Source organism: Thalassophryne amazonica, chromosome 19 (assembly GCF_902500255.1).
Source record: "Thalassophryne amazonica chromosome 19, fThaAma1.1, whole genome shotgun sequence".
NCBI lineage: Eukaryota > Metazoa > Chordata > Actinopteri > Batrachoidiformes > Batrachoididae > Thalassophryne > Thalassophryne amazonica.
In genome coordinates this window covers 32,493,457-32,507,641 of record NC_047121.1, presented here as the reverse complement: position 1 = coordinate 32,507,641, position 14,185 = coordinate 32,493,457, and the positions used below count along the sequence as shown (strand labels likewise).

Sequence of the window (14,185 nt, the reverse complement as noted above, 5' to 3'; positions counted from 1 at the left end):
TTCAAATGGCAACTTTCTGGCTTTAAGAAACACTATAAGAAATCAATAAAAAAAATTGTGGCAGTCAGTAACCGTTACTTTTTGAGACCAAGCAGAGGGAAAAAAAATATGGACTCACTCAATTCTGAGGAATAAATTATGGAATCACCCTGTAAATTTTCATCCCCAAAACTAACACCTGCATCAAATCAGATCTGCTCGTTAGTCTGCATCTAAAAAGGAGTGATCACACCTTGGAGAGCTGTTGCACCAAGTGGACTGACATGAATCATGGCTCCAACATGAGAGATGTCAATTGAAACAAGGAGAGGATTATCAAACTCTAAAAGAGGGTAAATCATCACGCAATGTTGCAAAGATGTTGGGTTGTTCACAGTCAGCTGTATCTAAACTTGGACCAATACAAACAACATGGGAAGGTTGTTAAAGGCAAACATACTGGTAGACCAAGGAAGACCTCAAAGCGTCAAGACAGAAAACTAAAGCAATATGTCTCAAAATCGAAAATGCCACAACAAAACAACATGAGGAACGAATGGAGGAACTGGAGTCAATTTCTGTGACTGAACTGTAAGAAACTGCCTAAAAATGGGATTTACATACAGAAAAGCTCAACGAAAGCCATCATTAATACCTAAACAGAAAAAACAAGGTTACAATGGGCTAAGGAAAAGCAATCGTGGACTGTGGATGACTGGATGAAAGTCATATTCAGTGATGAATCTCGAATCTGCATTGGGCAAGGTGATGATGCTGGAACTTTTGTTTGGTGCCATTCCAGTGAGATTTATAAAGATGACTGCCTGAAGAGAACATGTAAATTTCCACAGTCATTGATGATATGGGGTTGCATGTCAGGTAAAGGCACTGGGGAGATGGCTGTCATTACATCATCAATAAATGCACAAGTTTACATTGATATTTTGGGACACTTTCTTATCCCATCAATTGAAAGGATGTTTGGGATGATGAAATAATTTTTCAAGAAGATAATGCATCTTGGCGTAGAGCAAAAACTGTGAAAACATTCCTTGCAAAAAGACACATAGGGTCAATGTCATGGCCTGCAAATAGTCCGGATCTTAATCCAATTGAAAATCTTTGGAAGTTGAAGAAAATGGTCCATGACAAGGCTTCAACCTGCAAAGCTGATCTGGCAACAGCAATCAGAGAAAGTTGGAGCCAGATTGATGAAGAGTACTGTTTGTCACTCATTAAGTCCATGCCTCAGAGACTGCAAGCTGTTATAAAAGCCAGAGGTGGTACAACAAAATACTAGTGATGTGTTGGAGCGTTCTTTTGTTTTACATGATTCCATAATTTTTTCCTCAGAATTGAGTGATTCCATATTTTTTTCCCTCTGCTTGGTCTAAAAATGTAACCATTACTGACTGCCACAATTTTTTTCCTGATTTCTTAAAGCCAGAAAGTTGCCATTTGAAATGACTTTAGTTTTGTGTCATGTCTGTGATCTGCTTTTTTTTTCTACAAAATTAAACAACTGAATGAACATCCTCCGAGGCCGGTGATTCCATAAGTTTTGCCAGGGGTTGTATTTTAATGTCAAAGTCGCATGAAAAAAGCATATTCATTAAACTATAAAATTATTATTTTTAATATGAGTGTTGCATCATTAAATTGAATTTGCTTTGAGTTTGTCAAGTAGCACTCCTGTCTTGTGCTTTATTTGTAGCCGCTTGACAGTGACAAGACTCTTCTCTGGTACTGTTGTGCTATGGCCTGTGTGTGTTGGGAAGGAGAGCTCTGGGAACAGCAGCCCATCACATGTCCAGGTTAGTTAGTAATCTTTATTATATAAATCAGCACTTTATGTAGCTTCTAGCAGTGAGAGAAAGTTTGCTATGTAGGCAAAACTAGCAGACATAAAGGGGAACAATAGCAGCCTTGTGACACAAGTCATCATGTTGTCTTTTAAGCTTCAAAACAGCACTGCCCATGTCAAATTGCAGTCCCAAGTGAAATTTTATGATCCCTGTGTAATCCTTCATTGACCCCTAACTAGCTATACCTGCTACTCTGGGAATTTTATCGTACATTTTTGTGTTGGCCATGATATACAGAGACTGGATTGTAAGTTAAATTTTTCCACCTTAGATAGAATTTGGATGTCTCCCTCCTTTGTTGACAGCATTGCCAGACAATGAAATGCTTTCTTAACATTTCTACCCAATGCCAATAAGTCCTTTACCAATTCCTTAGTTGGGATTCTGTGGTTCTGTTGTACTTTTTGAACCAATATTCATTCATCCTTTAGTGTTAATTTGGGCCTTTTTCCTCAACTATGTATTGTCTCACACATCTTATATTTTTGTACAATTGATTGTATAGTTGCCAGTTGTAACTTTAATTCAGATTTAGATTTAGATACTGTATTGTCATTGTAACAAGTACAACGTAAAGTAAGGTGCAAGCCTCTTCAGTGCAAATGTAAACCACAGGGCTTAAAAGACTTAAAAGAAAATAAACATAAAATGTAACAGAAAGAAAAAGGTATGTTCAAAGCGCAAGTTAAGAAAAAAATTGTAAGTACATAGTAGCAAAATTATTTGCAAAAAGTGAGAGTGGTATGTACAGAAACTGTGGATATTGCACATACGACAGTGGTCATTGCATCTTCTAGCAATAGCGCTTAAGGAGGAACGTGATGAGCCGGTGTCTCAGACCAAATGGTCCCCCCCTAAAAATTGGTTCACCCTGCCTTCACTGTGCATGCGTCATTCTGGAGCGTCAGCAATATTTCACCAATTATCGCCTTGTTTCTGCTTAAAACTGACTTTAGAATGATTTAAGAGGTTTTACCTTGTCATCTGATGGTTAATAATCACATTATTCCCTTTGATCGCTTTGGGTGACGACAGTCCATCTCAGAGGAGTTGCTGTGGTCCCAAATGACTAGGGTGGAGCTTATTTTTTAACTTAAGAAAATTGGTCTCACCCTCTTAAATTATTCCTCTATTACATAAAACCATATTCTGAAAATATTAGGGCTTTTGGTTAATATTTACTGGTAGCTCAATTGGACTAAAGTTTCATAGTTTTAGTTAAATGCTACATCAAATGGCATGGTATAACTGAAAGTTGGAAACCTCCTGTCTCTCTTCCAGTAACATATTCCAATCTCACACATGGTAATTATGACTTTTTGGACACTATTTGTTGATTCTTAATAACTTACCCAATGACAAACTAGTTTAATAATGATTTAAATTGTCTGATTTTTTTTCATTGACTTTCCAAAAGTTGGCAATTTCATCGTAGAAGATTTTGTTTCTCCAGAATCCAAGGTTATCTTTAACATGCCGAAATTGCCAGAAACATTTCTTGAAGTAGTCCCAGCAGAATGGGATGAAAGGGAAGACTACAAACTGTGATGGCCATCAAATTTGTGAATGATCATGCAGAGCGAGGTGTAGCCCTTGTTCAAGAATACTGTGGTCTTATTACAAAGGATGAATCTCAGCTGCAGTACCTGCTAAAAAGTTTTGAAAAACACTGCAAAGATTACCTAGACTGCCGCAAGAAGACATTAACTGCAACAGCCACTACTTCCTCAGTTACAGACTCTGCAGTCTAGTCAGTCTACACTCTACATTGAATATATAAATCCATAAATTTTATTGCAGTACTTACTGTTGTTTAATGTTTATATTATTAAAGCTTGTATTAAACTATGTGTTATGTTTTGGTAATTTTTCAAACGTTCACTTATTTCTACAACAGGGTTTAATATTTTGCATTCAGTTCAATATAATTGTTATGATCAAACTTTGAGTTCTTTGAGCTACCTCTAAATATTATCATAGGTCTCTCAAATTTTACCCATATATTTTTAACTAATAAAGAAACCTTTTGAGGGGTGAGACCTTAGAAAATCAAAATTAAAAAAAAAAATGTTAATTTTAAGCTCCACCCTACAAATGACGCATGCGCAGTGGAGGCAGGGTGCACCAATTTTTAGGGGGGACCGTTCGGTCAGCAACACCGGGATCTGCAGTGCTTTGGCTTAATTATTATAGTGACCCTCTTCTGCTTTCTTAAAAGAAAGAACGCTGTGGTTATACAAGTATGCCTTGAAACACAGCTGCAGGTGCCCCGGATAACCATCACATTTTGCCAGTCATTCAAATCTTGCAAAAATAACTTCATCACTTATCCGAATCTTCTGTGCTGTTTATTAAAGAAGCCAGCCTGGTATACCAGTGTTTAAACCTTCGACCCAGCCAAAGACATTGTGAATATAAACTGAAAAAAAAAAATGTATTTCTTAATAACTGTTTCTAAAAGATGTTTATATGGAAATGATATAGACATTTCATTTGACTTGACACATGAATTACTTGGTAACATAAGATATGTGGAGTTTGTCAAATTGAGTTTGAATGTTTTGAGTCAAAGTATATGCAAATCTATCACCACAGATGTAGTGTATGTCCATTCCCCACCCCCAATTCTTAGCTAAATCCTTGGTTTAAATTTTTTTTATATATAGTTTTATACTATATTTTCTTTTATTGTTTCTTCTTCACAGCAATCTGGAGTCTTTTCTTTATGGGCTTCATGCATTATTTAAAGGAGATTTCCGCATCTCCTCAGTGCGAGATGAGTGGATCTTCGCTGACATGGATCTGCTCAGGAAAGTAGTGGTGCCTGGAATCCGAATGTCTCTTAAATTACACCAGGTGAGTGTTTAGAGATCATGTTGTTATTGTCATATGCAGGGTTGCCTCCATGAAAAGATATAACATTGGGCTCCACCAACATGGGCCACATTAGCCCTGAAAATATAGTATTGTGCAAGCAGGCATGCAACAATCCCTGTTAAAAAAAAAAAAATAAATCGGAGTGGCTATCCGCCCAACCGTTGGGACAATAAAGTAAATACAGGAGCATATACGCCCAACCAATGAGTGTGCTTGTAAGCTCACTTCCGGTTTCAATGCGGGAGGGGAAAAAAGGCGGATATTTTTTCGCCGGCTGCGGGAGGGTTCGCAGCCTGCGGAGGAAGTGATCTAAAGCGGTTCTGTTTGGCTCATCACACCCAGGGAACAGTGTCAAACTAACACCATCTTATAGCCAACAAACAGCATTTTGTTCAAAAACTGTTTCGTCGTTATTAACAGGCTTCCGTTCAAAATGCTTATGTTTTGATCCATTGCAGTGTTTTTGCAGTAATTAAAGATGGCGCCATTAAATGTGTCAAACATACGCCGCAATAGAGCCTTAAAAAGTGGTGTAAAAAACGTAGTTTAGATGCACAAAATGTGTCAAATACACTATCATGGTTGGGTGAATATGATAAAACATTATATTTATCTGTCCAACAGTTGGGCAAATAAAGTAAGACATTATATTTATCTGCCCAACGGTTGGGCGTATAGCCTTTGCCAGAAAAAATAATGTGCTCAAGGCCATCTTTTAAATTGAAATGCCATTTTAAATGTAAAATTTTCTTAACATTTTAAATAATATCTTATTTTGCTGCCCATAATTCTGGATCACCCGATAGACTGTTCTCTTCCTCTGAATTTCTTACAAATAACTCACCAACTACAGCTTGTTTTTCAATATCCTCATTTTGTCTGCCTCTTTCTGTGCAAGTTCTTTTATTTGCTCCATCCTCATCGTGTCCATTTGTACTACCAGCACTCTGTCATTCACCTCTTCCTTCATTTCCACTCTCCTCCCGAACAAACCTTTTTCACTTGAAGAGGGTCCTGGCCCATTTGTAGTAACCCAACGTAATCAGTAAATCAGTAAACAACAGTGGTGTGACGGATCCCGACGCACGGACCCGTCCACACGTCTTTCATTAAAAAAATCTCCTTTAACAGTGGAATATCCGGATAAAATGCTGAAACCGACTTCTTCTGAAACTTCTCTGTACTCTCACGACGTCCTGGATCAATAGAGCCTGAAATGTGGAGGTTTTCAGCTTGAAACAGGCTGACGATGGCGCCTGGGAGTGCTGCACGACGTCTCGCTCCGTGGGAAGTCCTTAAAGCGACAGTATCACCTCAAAATCTCTCATCAGCGTTAAAATTTTCACCGAAAACCAGCTTAATTTTTCGAACCGTGTCCACTTCGATGTGTCTCACAGGTTTAGAAAAAATTTTGATCAAACAAAGCGCCAGTCTCTCAGCAACTTCTCAGACAAAGGAATTCCGACGAGGGGCTGGACGACTCCTCCCACAAGGAGTGCTCACAGGCGAATGACGTCACCGACAGGCGTGGAAAAACTCACACATGCGCACGAGGGTTCAAGCATGTCTGACGTAAAAACATATGAATGAAATCCATATAGTTTTTGAAAAAAATAAAAAGGACCTATACTTTATTGACAGCCCTCGTATATATTGATGCAGTCATGGTTAAAATTGGTGTGAATGAAAAGAATGCTGCCCTGTGATTAGGGCAGTCACAATTATTACAATATTCGCCAATCGCGATTATTTTTCATATTACCGTGAATTATTTATTTTATCCACAAAGCATAAAATGACTCAGAATCTGACATCATTGTGCTGCAGCCTCGCTCACTCTGTTTCGCTCTCGTCTTAAGGCAAGTCAAGAACATGGAGTGTGAGGAGCGATCCGTCCTGCCGTTTGGATGAGACGGCTGATTAAAATAGTGACCGTCTTCTTCAAAGCCGTCTAAAATGTGGAGTTTACCGAAGGAGCTGTCGGTGTGTGTGTGTGTGTCTGTGTGTCTGCGGAGTCAACAGGCTGTGAGGGAGGGGGTGGGTGAGGGAGATTCCTGATTGGAGGCATGACACGTTAGTCTGCTGAGAACCATCAGTGCACGCAGCGAACGCGGAGCAGAGAGAGGATTTTAACCTGAGTGAATATGTTAAAAAAACAAAACCAAAACCTGGAGTTGCCTTTACTTCTCTCTGAACTTTCTCTCCCGGTGTGATTCTGCCATTACCATCCTGTTCACACCATGTGTGCGTCGTATACTGAATTTATGAGATCATGAGATGAAATAAATGGTCAAATATCCTTAAAAACATATTTAAAAAATGAGAATATATGAATGAACGTGGAGAAGCTGTGGTGATGTTCAGACGCACAGATCACAAAAAGCAGGTGACGACTCTGAACTTTAACAGCTGTTATTTTCCTAAGGTATTTATTTGTTCAGTCTTGAGCTTAATGTAGTGTTTAAGCACAAAACGTGACTGATGAGGAGAAACAATTTCAGAAATACAACAGAAGCAACCACAAATCAGAAAAAGTTGGGACTGTATGTAAAATGAAGATAAAAATAAAAATGTTGCACTATTCCCAGTTTCTCCACTCACAGAAGCCAGACGTTATTCCAGAGTTGTGTAATTATACTACGATAGTAGAATATAAAGAAGGGAAAAAAGAAAAAAAAAATAGACAATATATTCGTCAATCGCAATTATTTGTCTGACAATTAATCGTCTCCAGAAATTCCTAATGGTGACAGCCCTACCTGTGATTATATAGCGTTAAAAGTAAATAAATAAACACACCCTCACTAAGAGACTGTCGCTCTTGATGTTCATGCTGCCTCTTACAGCCTCGTGCTCCACTACAGACAACAGGCTTGATGCACTTTTCGATCCAGCCACAGAAAGAATCTCTCAAGTGTTAAAGGGGCTGAGGACGAGGTGTCGGCCATCTCTTCCCTGTGCAGCCGTGAATAATTAATGGAAATAATTAATATTTCCAACTTTTTTTGACCATCTGCTTGGCAAGGACCACTGATCTTAATGAATTTTGATCAGTGGGAAGGATGAATGTATTTATTGTAGGGGTCAACTGATTATCGGTGCCAATACTCAGCATTTTTGCAGCTATCAGTATTGGCCATTTATAACGGCCGGTATGACAGTTTAGTTTTGCAGTTCTGCATGTAGCAGCTCACTGGCCACCAATTTCCGCCTTCATGCACTGACACTGTGCTCTGCAGCTTCACTTTGAGCTGCAGAGCACAGCTGAAAGCAGCGTCTCTTTGTCTGAGTAAAAGAAAACATTTCATCAAAATCCGTCATTAAATAATCCACAATTCCTCCTGTGTCCATAGTTACAGTTACATTCAGAAATCAATGGTTTATTTTACAGATTAAAGGCTTCGTGTTTCCTCAACAGGAGAAAGTGCAAAATGGCAGAGATGATGTTTGAATCGAGGAGAGGGGAGGGGAGGGAGGGAGAAGAGTAGAGGGGACTGGGGAGGAGGGGGAAGAGTGAGAGAGATAGAAGAGGAGAGGTGGGGGGGGGTCACTCATTGTCACATGAAAACAAAAGTTACAGTTTTCATGGAACGTTTATAAACTGTGCAAGCTGTTTACTGTTTATGGACGATCACATGATGTTTTGTGTGAACAGCAGACTTTAGCTCTAAATGCTCATTCAAGTAGTGGAGGAACTTAACGATCAGAAACAATCATCTTCAGTGCACAGTATGCATGTGGAGATTAATCGATACGAATTGGTATCTAGATACAAACGTGCGTGATGCAAGTGTATCGATTCATTCAGTGTTCATTAATTCAGTCGACGGGTGAAATCATGATGCATCCCCCCCGAGGCACATTGAATGCACCATCACTGTTTCGCATGGTGTTTTAAACACAGACAAAGCCAGAAAGCACATTTCTACCACTACAAGCCAGACTTTTGACACGAAGCAGAAAGTTTGACCACATTATACCCATTTTGGCATCCCTTCACTGGCTTCCTGTCCCAGTGAGATCAGATTTTAAGGTTCTGCTACTCACCTATAAAATTATTCATGGACTGGCACCTCCCTACCTAGCTGACCTAATTAAACCTTACGTACTGGCCCGGGCTTTACATTCTCAGTGTGCAGGACTACTTTGTGTCCCTAAGGTGAATAAGAAGTCTGCGGGTCACAGAACTTTCTCTTATCATGCCCCTGTTCTGTGGAATGATTTCCCTGCATCAGTAAAACAGTCAGATTCTGTGGAGATTTTCAAGTCCAGACTTAAGACGCACTTATTTTCCCTTTCATATGGCTAGCATACTGGTACAGATTTGTTTTACACTTTTTACTCTTTAATTCATTATTAGTAATTGGAGCGGCTGTGGCCTCAACTTTACCTAAATTCTGGATCTTTTAGTGAAGTTTAGGGCTAGTGGCCGGCGATCACCTTAGTACTTCTCTGTTTTTCTTGTTGTTTAATGCTGGCAAATTATACCGTATTTTTTGTCTTTCTGCTGCCTGATTGTTTTTTCTCTCTGTTTAAGGTGCAGCTCCATCCAGAGATGGGAGTTGTATTCGTGTTGGCGATCCTCCTGTCCTGTGCGCCAATAGCATTTCTTGTATATTCGTCTGTGAATTGTTCTGTAATTTATTTTTGTAGCATGGCCCAAGCAGAGTGTCACCCCTTTGAGTCTGGTCTGCTTGAGGTTTCTTCCTCAGAGGGAGTTTTTCCTTACCACTGTTGCTCTGGGGGTTGGTAAGGTTAGACCTTACTTGTGTGAAGTGCTTTGAGGCAACTCTGTTGTGATTTGGTGCTATATAAATGAAAATAAATTGAAAATTGAAATTACAAACATGGAGGTCATGCAAGAACAGCAGCAAGCGGTTAGAAGAGATTTTTGACACACCTAAAACATTTAAATCAGGTGTCTGGAAATATTTTGGCTTTTTAAAAAATGATGAGAAACTTGACAAGACACAGGTCGTTTGTTAAGAATGCTGTGCTGCTCCACTCGGATTACTCAGATTGTAAACCGAGCTCCAGCAAAAGTGGTGAGAAAAATATCTCAAATTACTTTTGCCAAGGTGGTACTCTGTCAATTAGTGACTCACTTTAAATCACTCATTGAGAGAGTGATATTGGCTTACTGTTTACTGTCCTGTTTAAGTTCTGACTGTGACACGGGTTCCACATATGAGGGAACTTATTCCTGTTCCTTAATGTTGAATCTGGTAAATTTGCTGCTTATAAGGAGTAAAACAAATCCTCTGCCTCTAGTAGAATCAAAAGAAGAATACCATAGTACCATATTGAATTGCAGCTTCTTATTTTCTATTTAAATTTTTGGTATAATTTCTTTGCATCATGTTGAATCCCATCGTATTGCACCAAATCGCATATATCGCATTGTGAGGAATTGAATCACCATCAAATACATATCAAATCACATCGAATTGTCATGTATCGTTGTATGTATCTTATCGCTGGTAGTGTATCGGTGCATATTGAATCATTGTCAGTGATGAGATTCACATGCCTTGTGCACAGCCTCACAATGAAACAGGAAAGTGTGAAATAAATATGATTCAGAAAGTTTCTCATCCAGGTTTTATCCTTTACAATGAAATCAGTCCAGGTTCAGCACTTGCTCAAACAAAACAATTATTAAGGGGGTTATATTGTTAAAAAAAAAAGTATTATAGTCCCACTCAAAAATGTTGAAAGGAAAAAAGCTGTGAAGATGACAGGAAAAACTGGATTAAAGCTACGGTGGGTAAATTTACCTTTACACTCTGACACTGCAGCTTTTATCCAGTAAGGCAGAGAGCTCCATCAGACAATTTAACACTGTGAGACAGTTTTGAACAAGGGAACAAATGCTATGTCCATCAAATACTAATGTGTTCTTAACCTTTTAACCATATGACCTATACATAACATAAAATGATATGAAATAACAGTAAGTCCCTTCGGCTGCTCCCTTGTTTGCACTTGGGGTCGCCACAGCAAATCCAAGGTGGATCTGCATGTTGAATTGGCACAAGTTTTACGCCGGATGCCCTTCCTGACGCAACTCCACATTACATGGAGAAATGTGGCAGGGGTGGGATTTTAACCCGGAACCTTCTGAACTGAAACCAAGCGCATTAACCACTTAAATAACAGAAATACGAAATTTGCATCATTTAAGTTGAATATTCTCAAGTTGTGGCTCTCACAGTAGATTACAAAACATTATAAATCTTCCTTTAATTTATTGGGTTTCACATAGACCATTTTATGTCTGAGAAGTACTCATCATATGGTGTAAATGGTCCCTTACTTCAGGCACGGGGAGCCATTAGCCCATACCCCTCTTTTAAAATATGAATTGCTGCTTTCTGGTTTGTAGCAAAGTCACTCCCACAACACTACTCAATTGCTGTCCCATAGACTGGCATAGAAGAAAATTAGCAGTGTGCAGTCTGGAGCTGTGTTGGCTGTATTTATTTATTTGTTCAACGTCATTATAATGTTATTTATAGCTCCTTGCACTTTTTATGTGATGGTCACATTGAAATGATCTGTCAATTAACCATATGCTGCAAAACATTTAAAGAAAGTTTTGTGTTAAGAGTACGCTATACTAAATTTTGACACTTTCTTGGCACTTTTTATTGCAAGCAAATATCGGCCTCCAAACCTTGCCGATAATCTGTATCAGTATTGGCTCTTAAAATTCCATATCGGTCAACCCCTAATTTATTGTTATCTTCTCACCAGACAATGTAGGCATCGTCATCTTTTGAAGAAATAAAAAGAAAAAAAAAAAATTGAAGTCATAAACTCAGATCAGTTTTGCTTCTTTTGGACGCCTTGTTTTTAATTCCACACAACATGCAAAAGTTACTTGTTTTCATTGTTGATGAAGTTATTTTTTTAAAACGTAAAGCATAGTAATATTTGTCTTTTTGTTTTGTTTCTTCTGAAAAATTATCCAATCTGTGGCTTAAAATTTTTATGTAGCCCTAATCATGTTTCATGTAATTTCATATTTTTGTATCAAAGCCATAGATGTATATACAGTACATTGCCCGCATTATTTTAGCATTGCTGTCACTTCAATACAGACTGAGTCACTCAATGCTTCAAACTGTCCAGTATCCAATAGTTTTTGTTTATTTGTTTTCAATGTTTTAAAGTATAATAATAATAATGATGATAATAAAAATGCTAGCTGGCATGTAATCAAGACATGTTAAAAGTTTCCTTGTACCCGTTAAATTAAGTGTTCCCTTTTTAATTTAAAAGTAAGTTATTTCAGTTTCTAACTTTTGCTTAGGGTCACTACAGCAGGTCCGGTATGAATCTGAATGTTGATTTAGCACAAGTTTCACACTGGGTGTTACTGATTCAACTCCACATTACATGACTAATAAGCACAGGTGGTCTTGAACCGGAAACCTTCTATTTTGGAAACAAATGAACTAACCAGTTGGCCATGTCACTGCCATCAAATGTAACAACCACAACTAGGAAAAAATTTGGTGACATGCTGCCATCCCCATCATCTTGCTTTCATTTTTGGAAACATTACTTTTTTATGAGGCTGAGGCGTAATGATACCGCCACCAGCTCTCTTTATACAGTCATTGCTAGCAAATACTGTACAGTCTGGGCCTGATTTGGGACCAGAAACATTTCTTGTCAGTGGAGTGGAGTGGGGTGGGTGATTACTTGTTGCGTATTTGTATTCAGCAGATATAATTTTCTGTTTGTTTAATTAGTATGTTGTTGTACAGAATTACTTATTCCATGGATGATTATATCTTGTGCCTGATATTAAAACATGCATATGGTGTTATTAGGACCACTTCACATCCCCCGATGAGTATGATGACCCAAAGGTTCTTTTCGAGGCTATCTCCTCCCACCAGCAGAACCTGGTCATCGCTCATGAGGGAGACCCAGCCTGGAGGAGTGCGGTGCTGTCCAATGCCCCATCACTCCTCGCCCTGCGTCATGTTCTTGATGAAGGCACCAATGAGTACAAAATTATTATGCTAAATCGACGATACCTCAGCTTCCGGGTCATCAAGGTGAGTGTTGCACCAGATTTTAGAAATTGAGCAGACTTTGAATTGTGATTGCTTTTCTGAAAGTATTTAATTAGAATTTGCATGTTGCATACTGCAGGTGAATAAAGAATGTGTTCGAGGCCTTTGGGCAGGGCAGCAGCAGGAGCTGGTGTTCCTGCGAAACAGAAACCCGGAACGTGGCAGCATTCAGAATGCTAAGCAGGCTCTGCGTAACATGATTAATTCTTCTTGTGACCAGCCAATTGGATATCCCATCTATGTATCACCACTCACCACCTCCTACTGCAACTCACACCCCCAGCTGGGTCGCATTCTTGGAGGTCCCATCAGTTTTGGAAATATCCGCAACTTTGTTGTTAGCACCTGGCACAGGTTAGTGTTTCTTTGTATATCAGAAGGTAATAGTGTACCTACCTAACTAACTATGTAAGTAATTCTTGTAATTGTACCCTCGCAAAGAAAATTTTTCATCTGTCCATGAATCTTAAAAGCGCAGCACCTCCTAAGCTGCTTTATGGATTTCAGTGCATCGTCTTACGATGGCAGCACATGACATGATGTCCATGAAAGAAAAAAAAACTATGGCCTGATGTGTTCCTTTTTTTTTTTTTTTTTGATATATTTCTTAAATTTTTATCACGTTGTTTGTCTTTTAGGTGCCCCCAGTTGTTCAGGGTCGCCGCTGTTGATCGAGTACAGATCTGCAAGTTTTACACCAGATGCCTTGTCTGACACAACTCCAGTTCTATATGGAGAAACATCCAATAGTCTTCTGTGATCTCACAGCCAAGTCCTAATGGAGAGCTTCTCTGGTTTACTTCTGAGATCTGACAAGATCACGTGTGCACAAAGCACATTGGCTGCTGTCAAATTTTGACCATATTTGTATTAAAAAACAAAAAAACAGTACCATTTGCTCTCCTGTGGGTATGTTGTTCAAAAGATGTGGTGTGAAAATACCATGCAGAGCTAACATGGTATTTTCTGTCACCAGAAAGTTTGCAGACGCATCAGACTGCAAGCTGCGTCTGATGTTTTGCAGACGCTGGACTGGACTGTTGTGGTAAAGAAAGAGTTGAGCCATAAGGCAAGACTCTTGATTTACCAGTTGATTTACATGCCAGTTCTTCTTCAGATAATGACCGAAGGAATAAAGCTGTGGATAGAAGCGGTGGAAATGAGTTTCTTCCATTGGGTATCTAGGCTTACACTCCAGGATAGGGTGAGTAGGTGGACTATCTGGGATGGACTCCGAGTAGAGCTGCTGCTTCTTCACATTGAAAGGAGCTGGCTGAGGTGGTTAGGGCATCTGGTGAAGATGCCCCATGGTCCTATCCCTAGAGAGGTCTTCCAGGCATGCCCACCTGGAGGGAGGCCCTGGGGAAGACCCAC

The 14,185-nt window shown here is 39.2% G+C and overlaps 1 protein-coding gene across 1 annotated transcript in view; it reads left to right on the top strand.

Moving 5' to 3' along the window:
* Positions 1 to 14,185, top strand: part of pcnx1 (pecanex 1) — a 123,798-nt gene that overhangs the window by 98,912 nt on the left and 10,701 nt on the right. The window contains 4 exon segments of the mRNA XM_034159965.1: positions 1,694 to 1,793; positions 4,550 to 4,700; positions 12,563 to 12,793; positions 12,891 to 13,165. Of these exon segments, the coding sequence (XP_034015856.1) occupies positions 1,694 to 1,793; positions 4,550 to 4,700; positions 12,563 to 12,793; positions 12,891 to 13,165 (757 nt within the window).